Source organism: Aphidius gifuensis, linkage group LG4, assembly GCF_014905175.1.
Source record: "Aphidius gifuensis isolate YNYX2018 linkage group LG4, ASM1490517v1, whole genome shotgun sequence".
NCBI classification, from domain to species: domain Eukaryota; kingdom Metazoa; phylum Arthropoda; class Insecta; order Hymenoptera; family Braconidae; genus Aphidius; species Aphidius gifuensis.
In genome coordinates this window covers 21004878-21030087 of record NC_057791.1, presented here as the reverse complement: position 1 = coordinate 21030087, position 25210 = coordinate 21004878, and the positions used below count along the sequence as shown (strand labels likewise).

The 25210-nt window shown below is 25.3% G+C and overlaps 1 protein-coding gene across 1 annotated transcript; it reads left to right on the top strand.

Annotated features, from left to right (window-relative positions):
• Nucleotides 1–338: 338 nt before the first annotated feature.
• Nucleotides 339–24618, top strand: LOC122855610. Its single transcript, XM_044157104.1, has 10 exons — nucleotides 339–1135; nucleotides 18683–18728; nucleotides 18915–19088; nucleotides 20346–20574; nucleotides 22466–22549; nucleotides 22905–23038; nucleotides 23140–23276; nucleotides 23369–23765; nucleotides 23837–24038; nucleotides 24098–24618. The coding sequence occupies exons 1-10, from the start codon at nucleotides 1095–1097 to the stop codon at nucleotides 24298–24300; spliced, it is 1647 nt and encodes a 548-aa protein (XP_044013039.1). The 5' UTR covers nucleotides 339–1094; the 3' UTR covers nucleotides 24301–24618.
• The last annotated feature ends 592 nt before the right edge of the window (nucleotides 24619–25210 follow it).

Here is a 25210-nt window from a genome sequence, read left to right as displayed (position 1 = left end):
TATTCCCAGGCTTCTTCAAAGTGCAAGCATGTTAATTTATCAAGTTTATATTAATATATACACTGAGTTAATTTAATTACTATTTCATTTAAATAATTATTCAATCATTTTTTAAAATTTAATTACTAAACAAGTATATTTAAAATTATTGAATACATAATTGGTTAATGTTGACAAGATAAATGATTGAATGATTGATTTTTAATTCAAGTGATGCGAGTGAGTTATGCTATGGCTTTTAATAAATTCCCCCACTTTTGATATTTGAAAATTCACTTTTTATAAAATTATATTACAAAAGTGACTGGAATTTCCTAGACCATGTCATTACAAGACAGTGCTCCACTCTGCAAACACCAGAGTAACTATAAGTTATCCTTTCTTTTGAACATTCTACATATATCAAGTATTATACAACGTTGTATATATTCATCATCACCACCACCACCACCAACATCATCACCACCACCATAATTCTCTTTCTCTTAGTTTATTTTTTTTGTTTTTGATATTTTTTCATTTACCCCTGCCAAGTTTACCATTTCTGCGACTATTTTCTGCACCTAACACTCTTTCTACCACGTTGAAGAAATCACAAAGTCTCTTCCTTCTTTTCTTCCTACTCCTACTACTCCTTCACCTTTTTCTTTATACAATATTCACAAGTTTTTTATCCCTCCTCCAAATACACAGTCTTTTTATTCTTATTATTATCATCATCATCATCATCCTTCTTCTTCTCTATCACCATCACCGAGGAAAAGGGCACCAAGACAGAATTGGATTTTGTCTGTCCACTGTTGTATCAGCAGGAGCATTAGACAGGAGCCTGTCTTGCTCAGGAACAATTGCCAACATCAACAATTTATTAAATTAATGTTTTTTTTTTTTTTTTAAATTTAATTTAAACTCAAGTTTAAATCAGTGATAATAATTTTTTTTTTTCATTCAAATTAATTTGTGGTAAAATATTTTATCTTATTATTATAATTTTTTTTCAACTTGAAAATTAAATTCTTTAAGTTTCATTTAGACTTTGTGACTTTGTGTGATTTAATAAATCAAAGTGTGATTATTGTGAACAAGACATTTTGATGAGTATCATGGATGGAAAGATACAATCATTTTGGAGCACGTAAGTTTATATTTTTTTTTTTTTTAATTAACTTATTTTATAATCAAGTAAATTTTATTTAATGTCATCTTGATTAAGTTAACGGTCATGAGGTTTTTATGAGAATAAAAAAAAAAAAAGGTAAAATATAAAGACAAGAAAATGTGATCGATATATGTCGAAACGGGATATAAACCACAATATGCTTGGTGATATACAGAAACGTGCCGGCTTGGTGGATCATTTTACATGATGTACCGAGGTGGAGAACATTGAGATGATAGAAGATCAAAATCAATCCAATATAGATTGAAAAGGAATATGTTAAAATAAAAAAAAATAAAATATATGCACATGTGATTACTAATATCATACGCGTCACACACAAACACATGGTGTGGTCGATTTACAGCTACATGAACATCGTGTTCGTGTCGCACGACTTACCTACCCCTCTTGGCAATATTTTTATTTTTTTATTTTTTTTTCATTATTTATATTTTTTCTTCATCTTCATCTTCTTCTTTTTCCACTTGATCTTCTTCTTATTATTTTATTCTTATTGGCATCAGTAAAAGTGTTTGGAATTTAAATCAACGACTATATCATTTTAATATATATTTCATATATCCAACATGAATTATCGTATTTAATTTAACCCTTGAATTTATTATATTTATTTTAAATTTAAATGTAACTCGTTGAAATTGGTTTATTATAATTTATCATACATGATATTCAAATTAATCATACAAGTAATTCATTCGTTTATTCGTTTTTTTTTTGTATTGAGTCACGTTCTTGTAAATCATATTTATTCTAGAATAATTATTTTTCTTTTTTCATAATGTATTATATGCAAAGTGCTTTATAGTGCCAATGTCCTTAAATTCTGTCTTTTGCACGCGTTTATTTCTCGCTTGGTGTTGTAGTCCCCCTCATATTTTCTTGTTGAAGTCACGAACTTAACACGAGAACACCATTAACGCGGTCAACAAGCCAAGACGCTCTGAGACGACAAACATTCCGTTAACACTCTTCAGCTAATGTTATATTTATAACAAAAATTTGTAAAATTTTTATTGTAAAAAATTAATTGTTAAAAAATAATATCGAGCAATTAAATGACTTGGTTTATTTATAATAAACACGACATAGTAAATATACAATAATACTTTACAGGCTTTACAGCGAAAAAAAAAAAAATTAACTTTTTGTTTTAGTAATTAGAATCCCGTTGGGTTTTGAAGAAAAAAAATTAAATAAAAAAATTAGCGTGACATTGAATCAACAAAAAATCTAAGAATAATAATAAATGTTCAATAATTTTTCAATGATTTAGTTTAACCGTAAATTCCATGCATATTTATCATCAAGATGAGCCAATTTTTAGCGAAATTGTTCAACAGAAAATATCTTTTGCTCATTGCCGCACTTTAAGCTATAAAGTTAACCTTTTTTATTTATTTATTTATTTTTCTTGTATATAGATAGTGCATAAAGACACTGCTCGTATTTACTTGTAGAAAGTATACACACAGCAACAGATGTTACAGAATGAAAAAAAAATAAATAAATGTATATAAAATGTTCGTGCTTAGATAAATTCAAAGTTCAGATTCTCTGGTATCATCATCACGTAAATTTAAAATTCACTACTTAAAAAATAAAGTAGAAAAAATATTATTTTGACCGCATAGTAAAAATATATAGTTTAAAGAAAATGATTCAGTCAAACGGTAATTTTAAAATGTTATAAAAAATATAGGAACCTTATTTTAAATCCATATTTCTGATGGTTAAAGCTCTCAATATAAAATTTACCAAGAATCAACTTCTAGTCTATATACATAATAGCAAAACGGAATTTATATCTGTCTTGCTTCAATTTTAATATACTCAACATTGGTCGGAATTGTTTGTAGATAATAATAATATATTATTTTTTTTTATTTTGATCTGTATAATAATAAAAAAGCATGAAATTGATTTTTTTATTTTACACATTATTGCACACACAATATTAGGTTTTATTAGATTTTTGATGTATACTTTGTTTCTTTTTGTTTTTAAAAAATAATATAATATATCAAAATTCAATTTAGTATATTTATAAAATAATTAAAATACTTGTGATTCATTTCCGTACATGTCACACGTGTTTACTTGGCTGTATCATACACGCAAACGCGTGCCATGTGTCCATACATATCAAGCTTGCGTTGTTTGCTGTTTACTTGAAGAGATCATTATCCACAAACTTAACGCATGTTTTTTTGATATTTATTATTTTTCAATTAATATACAAACAACATGCAAAATTAAAATAATCTTGTGAATTTTAATTAGTCAAATACATTAACAGTTTTTTAAGTATAAATTAATTTATATTTTAAATTTTTTGTTTAAATTTATTTTAAAAAATAAGCAAAATTATTTTAATTGATAAAAATATTTCTTTTATTTAAAAAAATGATTTCTTTAAATGATTGATCAAACAACAGCTCAATTATCCTGAAAGTTTTATAAATTAACTTTAATTATTTTTATTTTTTTTTTGCGTTAACAAATTTGTTGTTAAATAAATTAAAACCTAGAAAAATATGTGTCCGTTCCATAGGCTGTACCTCGAATGTTACAATATAAAAAATCAAAACCTTTTGCAGTATGAAATCATCAACAACACCAACAATGTTTTTTTTATATACAAAGAAAAAATAAAATTTTAATTGAATTATACAAAAAAGATTTGTCATTATACGTTGATGTAATTAATTTACATATCATTTACACTCACATTGATCTCGTGGGCGTTTTAATCACCATAAAAATATTTATTACACATTTAAAATTACAAAATTCTAAATTACAAGAATCGTAACTCATGTCGTCATTCCATCGATCGTCCGGAAAAACATCCGTAACAAAAAAAGAAAAAAAAAAAAATATATACACCATAATCCGTGTTGAAAAAATCAGCAACCAATGCCTCCAATTTATTTAACTTGTTATTGAAAAGTCAATTAAACGTTAATGAATAGCCCATAATATGCTCATTGCCAATTTGATACTGAGAAAATACGAGACGCCTGTTGGATTAAAGAAAACGAGAGCGAATTAGATATAAATTAAACAAAGATCTACACACATATACAAACATCAGATGAATTGGATCGGTAGAAATTTACTTGATGATTGGGATAAATAAAAAAAAAATAAACTAATAATGTTTTTAAATATTTATATACACTTGTTTATATATACATGAACGTCGTCAGCTGACTCTGGAGTAGTTGGGATCCCATCAGGGGCTACGCCAGATTAAACGATAAAGATGTTTCTCATGAACTCTTCTTCTATACTCGTTGTCCTTCGTCTTCTTTTCCTCAGCTACATTTCTTTTTTATTTATATTATATTTTTTTCTTTACCTTTCTTCTTTCTTTTATTATTTTTTTTTTTTTCCTGTTCGTTAGTCTTCCATGAAGTTTTTATATACAATTCGCGGGTGGCAGTCCATGATTAGACAAACTGATGTATCAGTATATCGAATAAATGAATAATCCTTTTATTTTTTAAAAAATTTAATTCAATTTTTATACATGTAATTATAAGCCTTTTTTTTTAAATACCCATACATTATTGTAAAAAAATATTAAAAAATTTAGTATATTATATTTATAGACACCATGAAATAATTTTTGAAATGATTGATGTATATTCAAGGCTGCATCACTTCCCGAACATGATAATTCAAAGAGAATCGTAAAAGTAGTTTTACGATCACACTGAGAATCAAGTATTTTTTTTATTTTTCATACTCCGATTTATCATCTACACCATGGTATACACCATCATCATCAAATTTATATTTATTTTTTCCGGAAGTTTTTCACAAGAGTGAGAAATACTTTTTAAATTTTTATAAAAATTTTTTACTTCTTAGGATAGATATATTATTTTTATAATTCACATCATAGCTACAGCATACTTTAGTTACTTACTAAAATAAAATATATATATACAAAGCATGTATTGTGTTTCAAAGCAAAACTAATAGTTATTACTCCTTGACTATATTTTCATGGATATATAATGCAACTATTATATTACCTTTAAAAAATATTTAAAGTTCATTATTAAACATCGTAATAAGAGTAACAAAAATAATAATAATAATAATTTTACTATTTTAATATAGTAAAATGCGACGCGGTTGTTGCTTGTTGTTGTATAATTATTATTTTATAATAAAATAATGTTGATGTTGTGAATTTTACAGTGAGCTATTCTTGATAATTTTATAAATAAAAATATATAGTGGTGTGAAAGATAGTGACTACATACATGAGCATTATTATACTCAACTTTTAGCTACTCTTTTGAAATATATACGCCAGTTATACGTTATATACGCTGTTCGGTTAAAAGGGGTCAAGTCGGTAGGTTACACTATCAAATGCATCGGGTAAAAAATAAAAAAAATATAAATACAGGAAGGAAGAATCGTTATGTGTCTTCATAATTCTTATTTTTCATATTTACAATAATAATTTTTCATTATCTATCTTGTGTGCATTATTAAAAATAAAAAAAAAAAAAACTTTGAATAATTTATATATTTATTTTTTATGATATCTCAATATATTTATTCACTGTATATATAATTAGATGAAAAAAATATTAAAAAATTTATTACTAATAATAATTTATAAATTATTTAAAAAAAAACATTATTACCATCAATCATCAATATATAAACTGCATTTAAATATATTTATTTAAATGCAAAAAAAAAAAAAAAATATACTAAATTAGTTTTAATGTATTTTATTTTTTTAAATATATAAATTGTTGATGGAAAAATAAAAAACAATAATTGAGAGAGAGATATCAGTATCCCTCAATATAAATAATTTTTTTTTATTTATTTATATTTATAAAAGTATATACCCTCCTCGGTCATTTGCCTAAACACAGGTTGGCTTGATGTACGTTGACCTTAACGGTGCGAGGGGGACATCCCTCGCCACCCACCATTTTATACATTCAACATGGCAAAGTTTAAAAAAATAAAATAAATATATATAGACAAGTATATTATATATGTATATATATACTCCTGATGATTGTCAGGGTGACAAGATCCGGGATAATGAGACACGTTTCGTGAAACACTCTCACCTCTACATCGACTTTCTTCATGTATATATTTATAAAAATATAAATAAATAAATAAATAAATATATACAAGCTAATTCACTTTCGTCATTTTTTTAACTCATCTTCATCTTTGGTTTATTATTATCTAATTTTTAAAACTCAATCTACAACATCTCAATTACTTAATCTTTATATTTGATCATATATTATTTTCATTTTTATTATATTATTTTGTTGGCAATGTTAAAAGTTTTTCTATTGCTATATTATAAATATGATAAATTAAGTATATAAATTTAATGGAATATTCTGATGATGGGTGTGTTTTTTTTGATGTTTTTTTTTTAAATATATGTATAGCTTATAAAATTGTTTTAAATGTTGAGCAAGATGTTGTATCGTTTGTTAGTTTGAGTGCGCGCATTCATTACTTGATTAGATAGGTTTTACCATTCAATAATTGATGTACATGAAGAGAGTAGCTGTGATGCTGAACAACGTGCTAGGTTGTAGTCGTTATTATAACGGTTATTTTGAAATTTTAATACCATCACTTTGGCTATATATAATAACAAGTGAAAACGGTGATTTTACAATTCAGTCTGATCAATTGGTTTGAAAGAAAAAAAAAACATTTATATTTTGCAAATAGTTTATAGAATTATATAATAAAAATAATAATTTAGTATAATAAATTTTAAATACATAAACAAGTGTAAATAAGAGCAATATATTTTATATTAAATTATGTGACTAAATATAGAATCAATGCATCAAGCATTCACCTGAAGCAAGATACAGGTATTTAAGAAAAAATAAATTTGTAAAATCATGGTGAAGGATGTCGACCTCGATTCTCGTCTAGGTCGCTACACTATATACAAAATCAATTTATTATTATTTTATTATTATTTTTATTCATGCATATAAAATGTGAATAAGAATTTTTAAAAAATAAAATCAGATATGATTGAAACTTGAGACATACTTTGTAAAGAAAAATATGAAAAAAATAAAAGAAAAAAACTTGTGCAAGTTGTCGAGAATGAAAAATGTTATGCTACATAGTGCCTATTCACTGTTTTTATATAGACAAAGTTATCCATTTTACTAGTGGTTATTTATTTACCACTATAAGCTGCAGATCCAAGTAAAGGCATCATACAAAATCCAAGTAAAGGCCCAGGTACCAATTACGCTTACGTTGATTAAATGCAACAAAGTTTATTTTTTAAAAAATAAAAAACACGTGTTGTTTGCACCTTCATCGATCGTTTTATCCGCAGTTCGCACAACAAAAATTACCCATCAGAGAGTCTAGAGTTGAAAGGCCCATTAAGCTATCAGGATATATTTTTAGATGAAAAATAACATAAAAAATATAGTCAAAGATAAAATTGTACCGTTTTAAATGTAATCCAAATGATTGGATAATAATTATTTGTCAGGTGTGGTCATATAATAACAACAACAACAATATAAAAATAAAAAAATAAAGGTGTTGCTGTGGAATTCATCAATTGATTCATTCATCTGTATGTATTATGTATGTATTATAAATATATAACCCGACAATGATCTTTCTGCGGGTCGTTGCGCAATATGAAAGTCTTGGGCAATAAGTCGTGACTGAACCGAGGTCAAGATCACACCAATTACGTTACTCTTGATTACCCAGGTAGCGTATCGCGTTGCATTAGCGCCGCGACCAGTTTCATATACATATATACAAAATGAAATGTTAAATTTATTTTCTTCATTTAATACGGATATAGAAAAATTAATTCTTTTAAGTGCAATCGTCAATTTACACCATTAGTTAATACATACACTCAAGAAAGAAAAAAAAATAAAATGCTATTTCTAAAATCGTGATATCATACTGAGGTATAAATGATTTTCCTCATTCTTGATATTTTCAGTGTACATACATAAAGACCGCACGCGATGATGATACACTTGAAATGCATTTTTGTATTTGCGAATATATTTTTTTTTTTGTTGAAAAATTTACTTTTGTATATTTGTTTTATTTTTAAATTGTAATTTATTTTATTCTGATACATCTATACCAATACTCCAACCACCACAATTCTTATATATATATAATAAAAATAAAAATAACAATAACAACAACAATCAGCTGCAAAGCAGGCAATTTGTTGTTGCAACACCCGGTAATCTTGTGCCAAGGGTATACACAGAGAAATAACGTGGAACGCGGAACAGTGGACCTTGAATTGCACGCCCATCGCTAGGGGATCCTCACGATCTAGCTAGAACAAGACAATTAGTTGATTTTTCACTTTGAAATTCCAGGATTTAAACAATAAATTGAAATAAAAAAAAATTAAATAAACAATACAATATATTAAAAGTATTTTTATTTACTTTTTTTTCTTTTTTCCTTTAATAAATTTCGTGTTGTATGTTCACCAATATATGATACCTGGTTGCTCCGAAGACCTCGTAAGACCTCTTGGAAGCGAGCTTTTAACTTCACTATATCAGTTGAGTAAAAAAAAAAAAAAAAAATTAAATAAAAAAGTCCTTTATCTAACGGTTCCGTTCCACGTGGCGCCCCGGGTAAATGTCTTCCCTCGTATTATTTTTATTTTTTTTTTTTCTTTTCGTTTTTGTTCCTTCACTCTTCTTCTTCTTCTTTTGCTGATTTTTTTGTACCTTTTATTTCTTCGTCTTCTTCTCATTATATCTCTAGCAAGAAAGAAAATAGATTGCAAAAAAAAAAAAAAAAAATTCGATATACATAGTAGTAATGTGTCGAATGTGCCTCGCCCAATGTATGTTGTGCCTTTCTCTATATTTTATTTATTTTATTTATTAACTGACCTTTTTCTTGATCTGATTTGTTACATGATAAATGTATTAATGCAATGTAGGCGTATACATAAAATTATGTGCGTTACACATTATTAATATACATTAAAAAACATTTCATCAAAAAAAAGAAATGCATATAATAAAATTTTTCTCAGTAAAAAATTGTTAAATAAAAATAATATTAGAAGGCCGTTTGATATTCATAAGCGCCGTTAATATTTTCTGCACAGATATTTTATTTCCTGAAACGAAGCATGGATATTTAAAAAAAAAAAAAATCTATTTCAAAAGAAATGAAAAAGGTGAGGCCTTTACACAAGGTAAAATAAAAAAAAAAGTTGCAATAAGCTGGGTTAGTCGTGACTTAGAGGTGGTTTGCTACCAACTCTCATTGCCATGGTCAGCTTGTGGGGTATTTGCGATAATTAATAACCTCCAGCTTGTGCCAGTGTACAAACTATGCACACATATACAATGACAGTATATAAAAATATATATAATATACATCATCTACTATACATTTCTTGCAAATGACTTCCTTGGAATCTGCATATATACGCTTAACAGCTGTGCGTTTTGTTTTTTATAGTTTTGTTTCCGTTGATTTGACCCAATATTATTTATAGTTGTACTCAAATTTTTTTATCACATGTGGATTTTTTATAATCAATATAAATATAAAAATCATTTTAAAAAAAATAAATTATAAAATTTCATATATAGAAAAATAAAATTTATACATACAAAATTATTTTATTTTTCTAACGGTTTTTTTTTTTTCATTTCGTTTATATTATTTAAATATCAGATCATATTCACAATGACTTTGCATTTTGAATATTTGCAATTTAAACATGCGTTGATGAATTGTACAAGCGAGGATTTTTTTTTTTTTTTTTTTGTTTCGGATGACAGCGTTAAAATTATTCAGATCAAGCTAAATTTCCGGTGAAGGATTATTCAACTCTCATAGTAAAATACTCCATTGTTTATAATAAAAGTAATAATGATAATATTATTTTCTCATCCAATGAAATATTATACATTTAACGCAATTACTCAGCCACATAAAAAATAGATATTAAAAAAAATTATTCTCTAGGCGATGACGATAGGATGATGATGATAATAATGTTGATGATTATTTAAAAAAAAAAAAAAACTGGTCTTGTAGCTAATTGGTGGCCGTTAACATTAAATCCTCTGTGAAATGTGTCGATCGGTTAACTATATCAAACTGGTTGATGATGATACTGGTAAAATGCGAAAGTAACTTGATATTGTATAGTAGTTGTGGTGTACATTCAATGATGATGTTGATGTTGATGATGATGTTGATGAAAAAATGGATGTTTTAGTCAACTGGGTGGCCGTTGAGACAGGCAAATGTGTACTGTCTATTTTACTTTGACTATGTTATACGAGCAAAGTTGTTATGTCAATGGAAGGTCGAACGTTGATCTTGCTTGTTCTCGTAACTTGTGTCATTGGGTGTATATAAACATGCTACACAACTACGACTATGTTCAAATTTTTTTATTTATATATCCGGATACACATTGATTCAATGACTCTTCAATGTCATTAAATTTTTAATAAAAAATTTTCTTTTTTATTTTTTAAAAATTTAAAATAATATATTATATTAAAATTAATAATTTTTTTAAATAATAAATTATTAATTTGATAAATTAATTAAAATTAATTAATAATTAAATAAATTTGAATTATTTAAATAATTTATTGAACTAAATTTATCAATTTTTTTTATTTACAAATTAAATTAAAATTTCATTAAAATTTTTAATTTTATTTTATAAAATAAATTTAATATATAAATAAAATAAAAGTGTTACCAAGTGCATATTACGTATATATTATTATGCCCATTAATTATGACATCATAAAGACAAGTAGAAAATTAAGTGATACTGAAGTCGTGTCTATATTAAGCTCATGATATTCCGGAGGCATCGTAATGTATCTTAAAATTATCGTATATATAAACGTGTCCTGCACCTTCATGACTCTTCTTCAAAGATTATCCAGCTTCCACAAGCTATACCAACATCATCAGCATGGCTGTGAAACAAGCCACAAAGATCGTGGGAAACTATTCAACGACTATTTTATTAAAATGATGAAAAGTATATACACACTTTGATGTGGTTTCATCCATTAAATCATAACATTATTGTTTTAATTAAATTTATACAAAGAAATATCATAACAATAATATAATTAAAGTTATTTTATTTTTTTTTCATTCAATTTGCCGGTCGACCTTCGATTGTAATCGATTTAGGATGTAAATTCAATTTGTCAAAATGAATTTGTGGTTCATGAGGCAAATCTTTGTAATATTATTCAATAATTGAATTTTCAATATTAAAATAACAAAAAAACTTCAGCCCTCTTGTTTTTTTAAACAAAAAATAAAAAGATAAATAATTGATTTTGTAGTGAAGCGTAAAAATAAAATTGTCTAAGGTTAAAAACATTCAATATTGCTTATCCGGTATGATATTGAACGACACTTTACTTAAATATTATTTAAAAAAATAAAAAAAAATAAAAACAGCCAAGTTAGGTCAGTTGTTGCAAAGTCATCAAGCATGACAGTTGGTTATAATAAAATTTAAAAATATAAAAAACAAAATGAATAATAAAAAAATGAAGAAGAAAAAAAAAAAAAAAAAAAGGAATGGGTCTACTCATTTAAGTGTGGCATACCCCGAGACGTTTAAACCATTGTCCTGTATCTTAAGGACGCACAACGATGCTAAAGATGTTTGAATTATGAATCGGAAATTGGAAATATACCGGTACATTGCATTGTACTGTTATTAATTGTTATAATAGACGCAACAACTTAACGGTAATATATATTTTACAACATAAAGTATATGACGTCATTTAGACCAACTTTAATTTTTTTATTTATATTTATTTTTTCTTTTGAATATATCAAATATCGCATGTTGATGTTCGCATACATATGCTTCTTTTTTTTCATTTAATTTTTCCCACAAACATTATGAAATTCAATATAGAATGAAGAAATTATAATTTATTATAAAATTGATGAATGAATGAAGTTGCTTTTATTTGATTTTAAATATGAGAAAAATTAAATGATAATATTTTTTTTTTTATTTTTTTTGAAATAATATATGAAATTGAATTGTTTTTAGATGGCGGAAGTTAGACCAAGATGTGTTATCTGTTTTTTCAAGTAGAAACAAATTTCCTTTCTTTGCATATTTATCTATCGAAAAAATGATATTTGATTTATTTTAATATATTAACAATGAATATTTAAATGTATTTTAATTATTCTTTTTTATATATATTTTAAATGAGAAAAATTTTATGCTAAATTTATACAATTGTTTGTGTAATATTTTATTGTTGGAAGTTATTTTAATATTACAATTTACAAACCACAAGTGGAGAAGTACTTGTGGATAAAATATGCTGCTTTTATTTTTTTTTGTCTTATTATTTTAACTCGTTGATAATTCGTTGACTCATGTTTAGAATTTTCAACTTGGATATATCTTTGATTAACAAATATTTTCATTTCAATTAGATATACACTTGCAATGTTATTATTTTTTTTTTCTATTGCAATTTTGTGCTTGTAACATTTCTAATTATTTTTTTTCTCCGTTTTTTTTTTGTTATATTCAGTCGACTCATCTTTGGAATTTTAAACTTGAATATATCTTTGGTCGAGGGGTGTCATTTTGAGTGTAGTATTTATACTTTTTCCACTACAACTTTTGTAAAAATATTTTTCCAAATTTTTTCGTGATTACTTGAAATTTCTCCGTGATTACTCCGATTTTTTCCCATGTTGACCCATGCGGAGAATTGAGGAGAGAATTTTTTTCTCCGAAAAATACGAACGTGGAGAAATGTGAAAAGAAATATTTTTAAACTTGATAAAAAACTTAAAAAATATAGTTAAAAGGTAGTAAGTAGTGTTGATGTATAGTTATTGTAGTTATGTGTAAATAGTAAGTGTAGTACTTGTGTTTTTTGACTACTTTTCGTAGTCTCGGTGTCACAATAGCCCCTCGTCTTTGATTAACAAAATGAGTAATAAATTTTATATTTTCTATAACAATATATAAATAATACTTAATCATCGTTGACAATCATATATGTTTATAAAGGAACATTTTTTAAATTATATTTAGTAATAATTATATATATATAGTTACTATGAGCAAATAATATTTCATCAACCTAGGTAGAAACTAATGACAATTTGACGTCAACTATAGATATCTCTAAAGTCTAAAATTGACATCAAATTGACATTAGTTTTCTACCTGGGAAAAATCATTATTTTATTTATTTTATAAATTTACAATAACCCCTATTTTCATTACTTTTTTTTATTCAAAATTATTGTTAACAATCTTGTGAATAAAAAAACACATCTCTGATTAACAAAACAAATATAATATTTTTCTTTCAGTTGAATTTATACATTTGCAACACGTTCTGCATTATTGTATTTGTGTTTTTTTTTTTTTTTTTAAATTAAAGATTGATTGTATGAACAAGTTGAAATATATATAAACAGATAACGTATTTATTTACAATTTGTCTATTCCCTTATATTTCATTTCAAGATTTATGACGATGTTATCTTTATCTAATCAACAACTTTTATAGTTTATACCAACACGATTTTCCACTTTATATACTTAAATAATTTTTTTATAAACTTGAATTTATATTGTCTTGTGATACTGTAAATCAATCTTGATATTTTTTAAATAATTTATTATTTATCTAAAAATATTATTTCCAACTCAATCATAAATTTCATATTCAAAACAATAAAATATATCAAATAAACAGCTACCTTTTATTTATAACAAAACAATATTTTGCATAATAAATATAAATAATTTTCCAAACTACCCACATAAATTCCCCAAGCAATTTTTTTTCTCCACGACAATAAAATTTATTTCAAACAATTTTCAAACTCCAAGGAATTTATATATTAAAATAAAAAATTATAATTTTATTATCATTCGATTTAAAAAATAGTTTTTCAAGTAATAACAATAATCACTTAATTTTCATAACATCATATTTCAAATTAAAATCAATAATGACTTTGTATAATAAATGAAAAAATTCATTGTAAATTTAATCACGCATAATCTTTTATATACAAGCTCAAATAAAAATTTAATTTAATCTATAAAATAATTGGTATAAAAACAATTACAACCATTAAATATATATTTATATTTTTTCTAATTTTAATATTATTTTTTATTAATATAAAAAATAAAAAATAATCGTACAAAAAGTATGGTAAGCGTGTGTAAATATCAGCAGTGAAACACTTTGTTGTAACAACATGTATAACGCATTTGATGATTACACTTTTGTACATACATATAAAGCATATAACTATGTACTTATCTTAATTTTATATTTCAATAATTTTATAACATTGAATTTGTTTATTGTGCCGCTTTATAATTCTCGCATATGCTGCAATTAAGCTGTAATTTCTTTGAAGTTTGCGATATTACATTCATGCATGCCTAAGGATAACAGGTGCTATTTTTATATCATAATCATCATCACCATCATCATCACCACCATCATCATCATATATTGTTTTTATTATTTTTTTTTTTTGTTATATTAATTTTTTATTTATTTTAAATTCTTGATATGTTGTTGTGTGTGGCCTTGGGGCAAGGGCGCGGTTGCTACTTGTGTTATATATACAAAAACTAATACTATATTTACAGCTGTTCATTCGACAGTTCATAAATGAGAATTGGCCTTTTTTACCTGGGGATATAATCTGCACACACGATGACGATTATACCGTTCAGAATAGATCAGAAACTGAGAAGATTGAATACGCCCCTCAGCAATTTTACCAAACAAAGTTTTGCACTCACTGTATTTAATTTTTTACTTGTTATTTTCTTGTTTAAATTTTATTTTTTTTTTTATGCATATTACGATGAAAGAAAATGAACTAGTTTTTATACATATATATGTATATACAACAAGCCTAATTTATTTATCTATTTATGTATTTTTATTTTTTGTTTAAAGTCTTATTATAACAATTTTTTTAATTTTATATGATGGACTAATTCATTTATCTGTAAACTATCATTTTTATTCAAATGATAAATGTTGTAAAAATTATAAAATGTATTTAATAGGGTTAAAAATCTCATTTGCAAATTACAACGGTATAATGTAACACATGTGTTTAATATTTTTATATCCTCAAGCATATTAATAACCTTTTTTATTTATTAAATAATTTTTTTTTTTATGATTAGTTTGATGGGAATCCATTTGTCTAAACTAGAATTATATATTTTATTTAAAAAACAATTTACATTTTTTTTAAATTTAATTTATGAATTAAAAATTCAATATATAAATTGAAATAAAAAATTTCATTCAACTTTGAGGAGGTTGTAATTTCCAAGAATAGGGTCGTATTTTTATTTTCTGTTATTTCTCTTCTCATTCGTTACAGCCTGATGATGTCCCTTTAAACGGTTTGTTTACACACAAGGATTAACCTATATTATTTTCCAAGAAAAAAAAAAAAAAAAAAAAACCACACACACACACTACTGACCTACATCAAATTGAAAAATAAAAATATCAAATTTAAAAAGCCATAAATCTTTTATTTTTTAATTTAAAAATTTCATTGTTTAAATAAAATTATCCATGATAATTAGTCTAATTTTTATAATTTGTATTGTTAATATGAGTATAATTTTTTAATTACTTATTAAATGCAAATAACCGTGTGAAATAATGTATTTAAAAAAATTATATATATACAATAATGATTTGACTAACTGAACCAGAAAAGTGGTGCAACATTGTACATGAGTTTTAAAAATAAAATAATGATGACAATAATTAGTTGGTGTAGATAATAATGATGCACTTGGCTTTTAAACAATATATATTTATTTTAAAAAATTAATCAAAGGACGATCCAGGTTACTGATAAGTCTTGTTTTATTTTTCTATAGTATCTATGATATTTTCTCATCGCACATGCGTCTAACAAACTTGGGAATAACCTGTCTAAATTGTCTTAAAAATATATATGTGTAATACAAAATCACACTGTATTATATTTATAATCTTATATCTCATTTATATTGTACACTGAGTACACAATTCACCGTTAATCTATTAATTTTAAATATCATTTCAATGATATTCAAAGGTTGTTATTTAATTTTCTATTATATCAAAAATTTATATCTCAATTCCAAATATATATATTATAAATTTTTAAAAATAAAAATCCTTATTCTTTATCTTTCTCAGCTGACTTTTTTTTTTTTTTTCTTTTGTAACATTTTTTTAATCATTAAGATATTTATCTACGGTTTGCGGAAAATGATCATTACACTAAAAATTCAGTAGTATAAAATTACGCCAAGAAAAAGAAAAAAACAGATGTTTCACCTTCGAAACGTGACCCAGTGAAAGAAGAATAAAAAAAAAAAAAAAAAAAGCAGTTTGTAACGGCAGGTTGTGTTGGATAATATACAAAGTCAGAGTTGGCATTGCCTGACTCCGCCCAATGTATATAAGAAAAAATAAAATTTCTAGTTTCTTGCAATATCCATTAATTAGATCAAACTATGGCTATACATATAACATTGAATGTACCATCATTACGTAATTATATTGCCATTTTGTATATGTATATATATCCCTGAAGGATCTATACATCGTCCACTTATTTTTAAACCATCATCATTATTCATATGATTATAATTTAACATATATTCCATCAACAAACCCTCGAGTACAATATCATTTTTGATGCGTGATTTTAAAAATCAAATACTCATATTTCATAACCACATTTAGTGATTCTTGTCTATATACATCCGCATTTTAACCACAAGATACTTATATTATATTTTTCCATAAATATATCCTCAGGAGCTTTTATCATTTCACGCATAAAATATATATTTTACTATTTATTTAAATTGTAACACATCTAAAAAAAAATTATATATTTGAACAATAAATGCATTGATTAAAATTATATATAATTTAATTTCCGTATTATTTTTTGATTGAAATAAATTATATTTGTAATTAAAAAAAAAAATTGTATTTGTCTGGTATATTATATAATACCACCCTTTGCCACACGCAAGCAGGAAATTATTCCCAATTATAATTATCGACGAATAGCTCGATCAGTTTGTAATCTGTATAGAAAAAATACCATCACGTCATCATGTACTTTTAGTTATACACCAACCACACGTAAACTATGTACTTATGATGATGAAGAAAAAGAATAAAAAAAAAAAAAAGATAACTTGAGCACGCGCCTGGTGTTGTTGTTGTTGTTGTTGTTATTTTTTATTTTTTTTTTTGCTCAAGTTATATTGTATAATGCCAACAGAAATAATATACAGTTTTCTTAACATACCACTGCTATGAAGTCATTCATTTTTCATAAAGGCACAATAATTTTTTTCTTTAAGAATTTATTCTCATAGTTTAACACGCAATGTGTGAGACATTCAGTATGTTGTTTATATGATAATATATCTTCAATATACTTGCACTGTGAATTAACTCGCACATATTACGGATGTTTGCGTGTTAGTGGTATATGTTGTTTTTTATTTTTTATTTTCATATTCACTAGGTCAAAATCACCGCATTGATGTGTACACATTGTATTTAATTTTTTTTTTGTTTTTTTAATTTTTATTATTATTAATTTGCTAAAGGCATAACGCATTTATAATCAAGCGTAATATACTCTTTTATTATATTTTCTTGCTTCTTATTCTTTAACACTATTATCCTCGCATTAGTTTAAACCTTTTATTATTAATTTTTATTTTTTTTTTTATTCTTGGTTTATTTTTTATATCAATTTTATTTTCAATTTGTTTGATCCTTGGTAGAATTTAACTTGTTATTTATCTTGCGGTCAAATAAGAGCATCTTGCTCTATGGTCAATTGATGATTTGATGTATTTTGCATAAATCATATGCATTTTTTATATAGGCCAATGAATAAATCTTTATTTGTTTATTCTTTGTTTCGCTGAAAAAATTTTTTTTTCATATTTTAAATTGAAGATTTTGCTTGAAAAATAAATTTAAACTTTTTTTTTGAATATAAAGAGAATTTTTAAATTATAAAAAATTATATAGTTTAAAAAAAAAAAATCTATATAAACGCAATTTTAGAAAAATAAAAATAGTTTTTTATTATTTTTAACTAAAGCATTTTCAATTTAAGCAAAGTAATTTTTTTCACAGTTTAAATTTATTCTATTGCAACAACAAAATTATGTAGTAAAAGTTTTTTCCAACAAGAAATTCTAAAACATATTTTTTTCAAAGATTTAATTTACATACAATGTTAATGAACAAGTATATTTTTTTTATCAACTTATTTTATTTTAAGTTTTTTGTATTTTAAATACAAGGTGTGTACTTTGTTTGTATTAATTTTTTATAATATTTTTTTTTCCAGGGTGACGTGGATCCTTATAATAAGCAGCAACATCAACAATTCTTGGGTAATTTATTTAATAAAAAAAAGTATATTTAATTTTTAATTTATATACAGTTAGAAAGAAAAACATTGAAAAATTTTTTGAATGTTAAAATAGATCTACATATATTTAATAAAATATATTAACAATATTTTTAATTCTAACTGTTAATATATGTTATAAAAAATTAATATTATTTTTTTGTAATAGGCAACGAGTATTGAATTGCCAGAGGTAATGGAACGAGCAAGTGCTGAATCAATTATAGAAGATACAACAGAAGATTATTGGGCTGGTAGTGGTGCTGGTCCTGAGGATGATTTACAAATAAATCGAACGGAAACACGAGAGTCCTTGACACACGAAGCAAGTGATCAAGATACCGTAAGTTTTTTCTTAATCATTATAATCATTAAATTATTTTATTATATAAAATAACATTAATGACATTTTTATAATCATATTAAGTTGTGTATAAATATACCAACTACTTAATCGACTTCAAGTTTATCTAGATTTCACAACTGTCAAACTTCCCATTATTATTTTTTCTGCTAACATTATAACTGCATTTACAATTATAAAATTTTGCATGAGCATCTCATGTATAAACAACCTAATTTTATTCATTTACAATATCGTTAATAAATAAAAAAATAAAAAGAGCAATATGCACAAAAGAAATTAGATGAAAAGTAAAAGAAAGAAAGAAAGAAAAAAATAGTATTTGCGTAGTAGTAAAATGAAGACAGGAATTTTCGTAAGTAATGCCAAGTGAATCCGTAAGTTTCCGCTCGTTGAATAGTTGATCGATGAACGGGTTTTCTCTGTGAGGACTCTGGTTAAAAGTACCATCACCATTAAACAGGAAGAACCCGTCGACTCTTTTATATTTTTTTTATATACATATATAAAGTGGCAGAATAGAAACTTCTTGTGACTTGGTTGACTTGGCAAAAGATATGCTCAGTGAAACAGATGAGATGCGAGGATTATGCCTTCTAGCTATATATATCCCTATATTTATGCAATCTATTATCTTTCAAATGGCAAAATATGTTTCATCGACAAATACTCTCAACAACTCTTAAAATTATTTTTAAATAGCTCAAAATAATATTCAAAAATAGAGACTAAAAAGTAAACTAGTATTTTTTTAAAATTAATTAAAATCAAATTTAAATTCTACAATATTTTTTTATTCTAAAATAAAATTTTAAAAAGCTCTATTTAGCTACTTTAATTTATCAACCAAACTTGAATATATTAATATATAAAAATTATAAATTTAATTTTAAATAAACAATACAAAATGTAAATAAATTTGTCTATCAATTGATTTGATTTTCATTGAATGTTGGCTCGTGTACAATTTGATTAATGACTTGCAAAAGTAATCAAAACCACACAACCGTTAATAATAATAATAAAAATGAAAAAATGCACTGTTGAGTTGTTGATATTTATACATACATACTCGTGATACTTGTTGACGTCTTGACAATAATGATAAACAAATAATAATGACATGATTATAATTTATTTTCTTCAAACAAATAAAATATGAATATTTTTCTATAACCGTTATAATAATAATATACATGATGGAATAATAAAATAATATAAAATATATATTTATAGGTTGTATATGTTGGTGAAGGTGGATCATATGTACCAGTTCCATCATTAAAAAGTCGATTACCAAGTACAAATCTTCAAACATTACAAACACTACAAACATTACCAACTGGTGGAGCTAAAAATTCTGGTGCAACTGGTACAAATACTGATGTTGATGAATGGGGAAGACATCCAGAAACGTGGGATCGAGAACATCGTAGATATCGTCCCAATACAACACGAGTTCAACGTAATTATATATTTTCTTTGTTTTTTTTTTTTTATTATATTATAACTATATAGCTATTTTAATATTATAAAATAGCAAAAAGTAAAAAATTTATTTCGTAGAAAAGACAAATAATTATGCAGTGACAGACAAATTGCGTGACACATGGACCCCGAAGATTAGCCTACATAATAGACAGTCGTCGTTTAAAATTAAATACGACATCATATGTCTGATTTAATACCGTTAGTTTAAGTCAAGCCAATTAAAACGGTGTCGGAAGTTGTATATACGCGTAAGCATACCACTGACACTGCGTGCAATAATTTTTTATTATTATTTTTTTCTTCTATTTTTACATATATCTTGATGCATGTCTCAATTGCAACGTCATGACAATTAGTCAAGCTTTGTTTGATAACTTTAACAATATAAAATATCAAAATAATTATCAAAAATATATCTTGGCTATTATTAAACAAGTTTCAATAAGATATGTAGATAATCTAGATCTGAGAAATGCCAGATGTATACCAGTGGGAAACAGGAAGTTTAAAAGAATACTTTTGCTTTGACAGAAATCCAAAGACAACGATGCGGAGCGTGAAAGGTGCATATAACTAGAGAAACAAAAAAAATATATATATAAATAAATAAATGTTGAGAAAATAAATAACAAAAAAAAAAAAAAAAAAAAAATTACAAGGACTTTGATGGGACCAAACTGTCTTCATCGTCTTCATCGTCGTCGTCGTCGTCCTCTTCTTCTTCTTCATCTTCTTATTCTTCTTCTTATTGGTTTTATTTTTTATTTTATTTTTTTCTTTTATCTTGACTTCTAGCTGGATGTTTTTTTTTTTTTTTTCTTTACATTTTGCAGCTGAACAGAAACATAGAACAAGAGGCCAAGGCCCGGAAGACAAACCCACCGACAAACTCTACTGAACGCCCCATGGAATCGTCAATTACGCGAAGAATCAACGATTATAGGTTTAGTGCTGCATTCTCGGAGACCAATTCTCATAAATTCTTCACTGCCTTTTTGAATTCTATTGCTGTTTTTTTTTTATTTTTGCAATTTTCCTACAAATGTTTTTCCTCTTATGTATTTTTTTTTTATTTTATTTTTCACAATTGTCATTGTCACGTTTGCAATTTAAATTTTTTATTTTTCATCTTCAACACCTGTTTGAAAATAAAAATAAAAAATTTATCTTGTAACATTAAGTATATATACATCATATATAAAAACCTTCTTGATCTTTTGTATGAAAAATCATATAAATTTTGAATGAAAAAAAAAAAAAAATGAAATTTACATTTGTTGTAATATTTATTTGTCAAGTAATATTAAGGAGAGAATACACATGTTCCTTTCAGTTGAATAAGTAAAAGCGTTATAAGAAGTATATTGTATCATAGTTTATTGTGTCATCTCAAGCGTGACTATCCAGGCATTTGATCAGTAATAGTTGTAGATAGTTATACTTACTCTCTCATCGTTACGTCGTCATGTTGCCACCAACTTACAACTTATTTTAATTCAACTTGCTTATCAAAAAAACACGCGTCTATTTATAATAGTAACACAAATATAAATACAACTTTTTTCTAAAAAAAACCAAGCTAAATAAAAACCAGCAGTTTAACAACTTTCACTTACCATCGATGACCGGATTCTTCAACGGAAACCAAGCTCTATTATAATATATATCCACACATCCGATATTGCAGCTCTCATCATCATCATTAACAATCAAGTTTTTTATTTTTTTTTTTATTTTGTTTATTTCCTTTTAATTGTTATTTAATTACTTTTAATGTATTTTATATTAAGCAACTATTGTCAAAAATTTTTTATATTATTTTAAAATTAAATTAATGATTGTTGATGAAATATTTTTGATTATAGATATCGAAGCAGAGTGTCAGGATGACTACATGAAGATAAGAATTGGTTTTAATGGATCTTTTGCTGGTCTATTGTATTCAGCTGGTAAGACATGTGTATATTATTATCAGTTTTAATCAAATTAAAATTTCTATTATTAAAAATACAATAAACATCTCGTTATTAATGTTTAATTGTCATTGATGATATAAAAAATTATAATAATCTCAAAGACGGATCATTATTCTTGGAATATATTTTTTTTATTTTTAAAAATAATAGTTTAGTAAAAGATATAAAAATATATATAGTTGGTTTGAGAATAGCAAGTGTTTACCAGTGCGAAACAAAACACTCTTACGATTCAAAGAGAAAAAAAAAAAAAAAAAAAATACGATATCGATTTATCTCAAGCGCATCAAATTGTCGATCGTGCTGAGACAATTGTTCTTAATTACAGGCTACTCTTACGATCCCGACTGCATGTACGTCAATGGTACTGGAAGGGATTATTACGAGTTTTATATTCAGTTAAATCGTTGCGGCACTCTTGGTGAAAATACTCATCATCAGGATAGCAGAAAAAATCCAACGGTCAGTTTAACAATTGAAATTTATAGTATACTATTAAAAACAATTTTAAAAAATTTACATATTTATATATTATTTTTTATTATCCTTTTTATTTTTAATAGAAAAATCTCATGTGGAATACAGTTACAGTACAGTATAATCCACTTATTGAAGAAGAGTTTGATGAACATTTTAAAGTAACATGTGAATATGGCTATGATTTTTGGAAAACTGTGACATTTCCATTTTTAGATGTTGAGTAAGTTTATTAATATTAATTTTTTGTTAATTTGATAAAGTTTTAATTAATTATTAACAAAATAAAAAATATTTGTTTTATATTAAAAATAGGGTTGCAACAGGAAATCCAGTTGTTTTTACACTTCAACCACCAGAATGTTATATGGAAATAAGATATGGTTATGGAACAACTGGTACAAGAGTAGCTGGACCAGTTAGAGTTGGTGATCCATTGACTCTTATTATTTATATGAGAAGTAAATATGATGGTTTTGATATTGTTGTTAATGATTGTTATGCTCATAATGGTGGTAACAAAAAAATTCAACTTATTGATCAGTATGGTTGTCCAGTTGATGACAAACTTATCAGTAAATTTCGTGGTTCATGGTCAGAGAGTGGATTATTTGAAACTCAAGTATTTGCATATATGAAAACATTTAGATTTACTGGTTCACCAGCACTTTATATTGAATGTGACGTGAGAATGTGTCACGGAAGATGTCCAGTAAGTTAATTTTTATATTTAAAAAATTAATGTTAACAATTAAATATTAATTATGTATTTATGTTAAACAGAGTCAACCTTGTCATTGGAGAAATTCTAAAAATGTTGCTAAAAGATCATTGGCTATTGATGGTCCAACAACACCAGCAACAAGTCTATCAGAAAATGTTAATTTATTTCAATCACTCAGAGTACTTCAAGAGGGTGAAGGAGAACCAGAAGTTTTTCAAAATGCAACAGCATCATCATCATCATCTTCATCATCATACAGTGGTAATATATATTTATATTATAAAATTTAAATTAAATATTAAATTGGGTTTCTATTTTAGGTATTAGTGAAAGCAGTCCAGCTGGCGATCGTGTATGTTTAAGATCATCAGTTGTTAGTACAATTGTTGGTCTTGGTTGTGCATTTATTTGCGTGATGATTGGTACATTATTGATTCTCTGTTCGAGAATACGACGTGCAAGTAGAGAAAAATTATTGAGTGACAGCTTAAGCTACATGACACACAAGGGACGAATCAATTAATTATCATCCAGACAACGTATCATTTGCACTGAATAACTATACTGAAAATAATTATACCGAGTCGTCGTTAATATTATTTTTTTTTTCTTTTTTCTTTTTATATTTTCTTAGGGAAAAAAGAAAAAAAACAAAATCACAACAAACAACTAGTGATGTTGTTGGATGAGTGACTGAACGTGTATATCTACACGCAAGGAGAAAACGCTAATTACGATTATTTGATTAAGGTTTCGAGTTTGCCATTTTTTATTTTTTTTTTTTCCAAGTAAATGGCTTACTCGAAAGAAATCATGATAAAATCGACTCACTTTACTAAAGCCAACAATTAAAATTGCATTATATTGCAAGTATTTATTTTTAAAAATTAATTTGCAATTCATGATACTCAATAGTTAGATGGTAGATAAATAAATCAGTAATTTTTTTTTTTTTTTTAAAGTGACGTCGGTTTATCACTTTTAATTTAACATATAATATAATATTCATTAGATATAGTTAAATTTTCGATTAAAAAGAAAAAAAAAAAATACGTTTGAATATATTAAAAAATAATGTGCCTAAATCATAAAAATTTAGAAAAATTTATTACAATAAATAATGCTAATTTTAATCATAGAAAAATAATTTAAAAAATAAGAAACAATCAACTGCTACATCTCATTTCATAAACAAATATAAAAATAATGACTATAATTAAGTTGAGGCAAATGATTTGAATGCCTCGAAGTTTAAATGTATACAGCTAGTGAGGATTAAGTAATATTACAAAGTGAAACCACCTCGTGAGAGACGGATTCACGCCTTGTGCGTTGGTTTTATTATTTTAAAAATATAAAATTTTATACATTATAATAAAAAAAAAAAATCACTAAGCGAAGGGAAGGAAAGTGACGATTATATTTAAATCAAT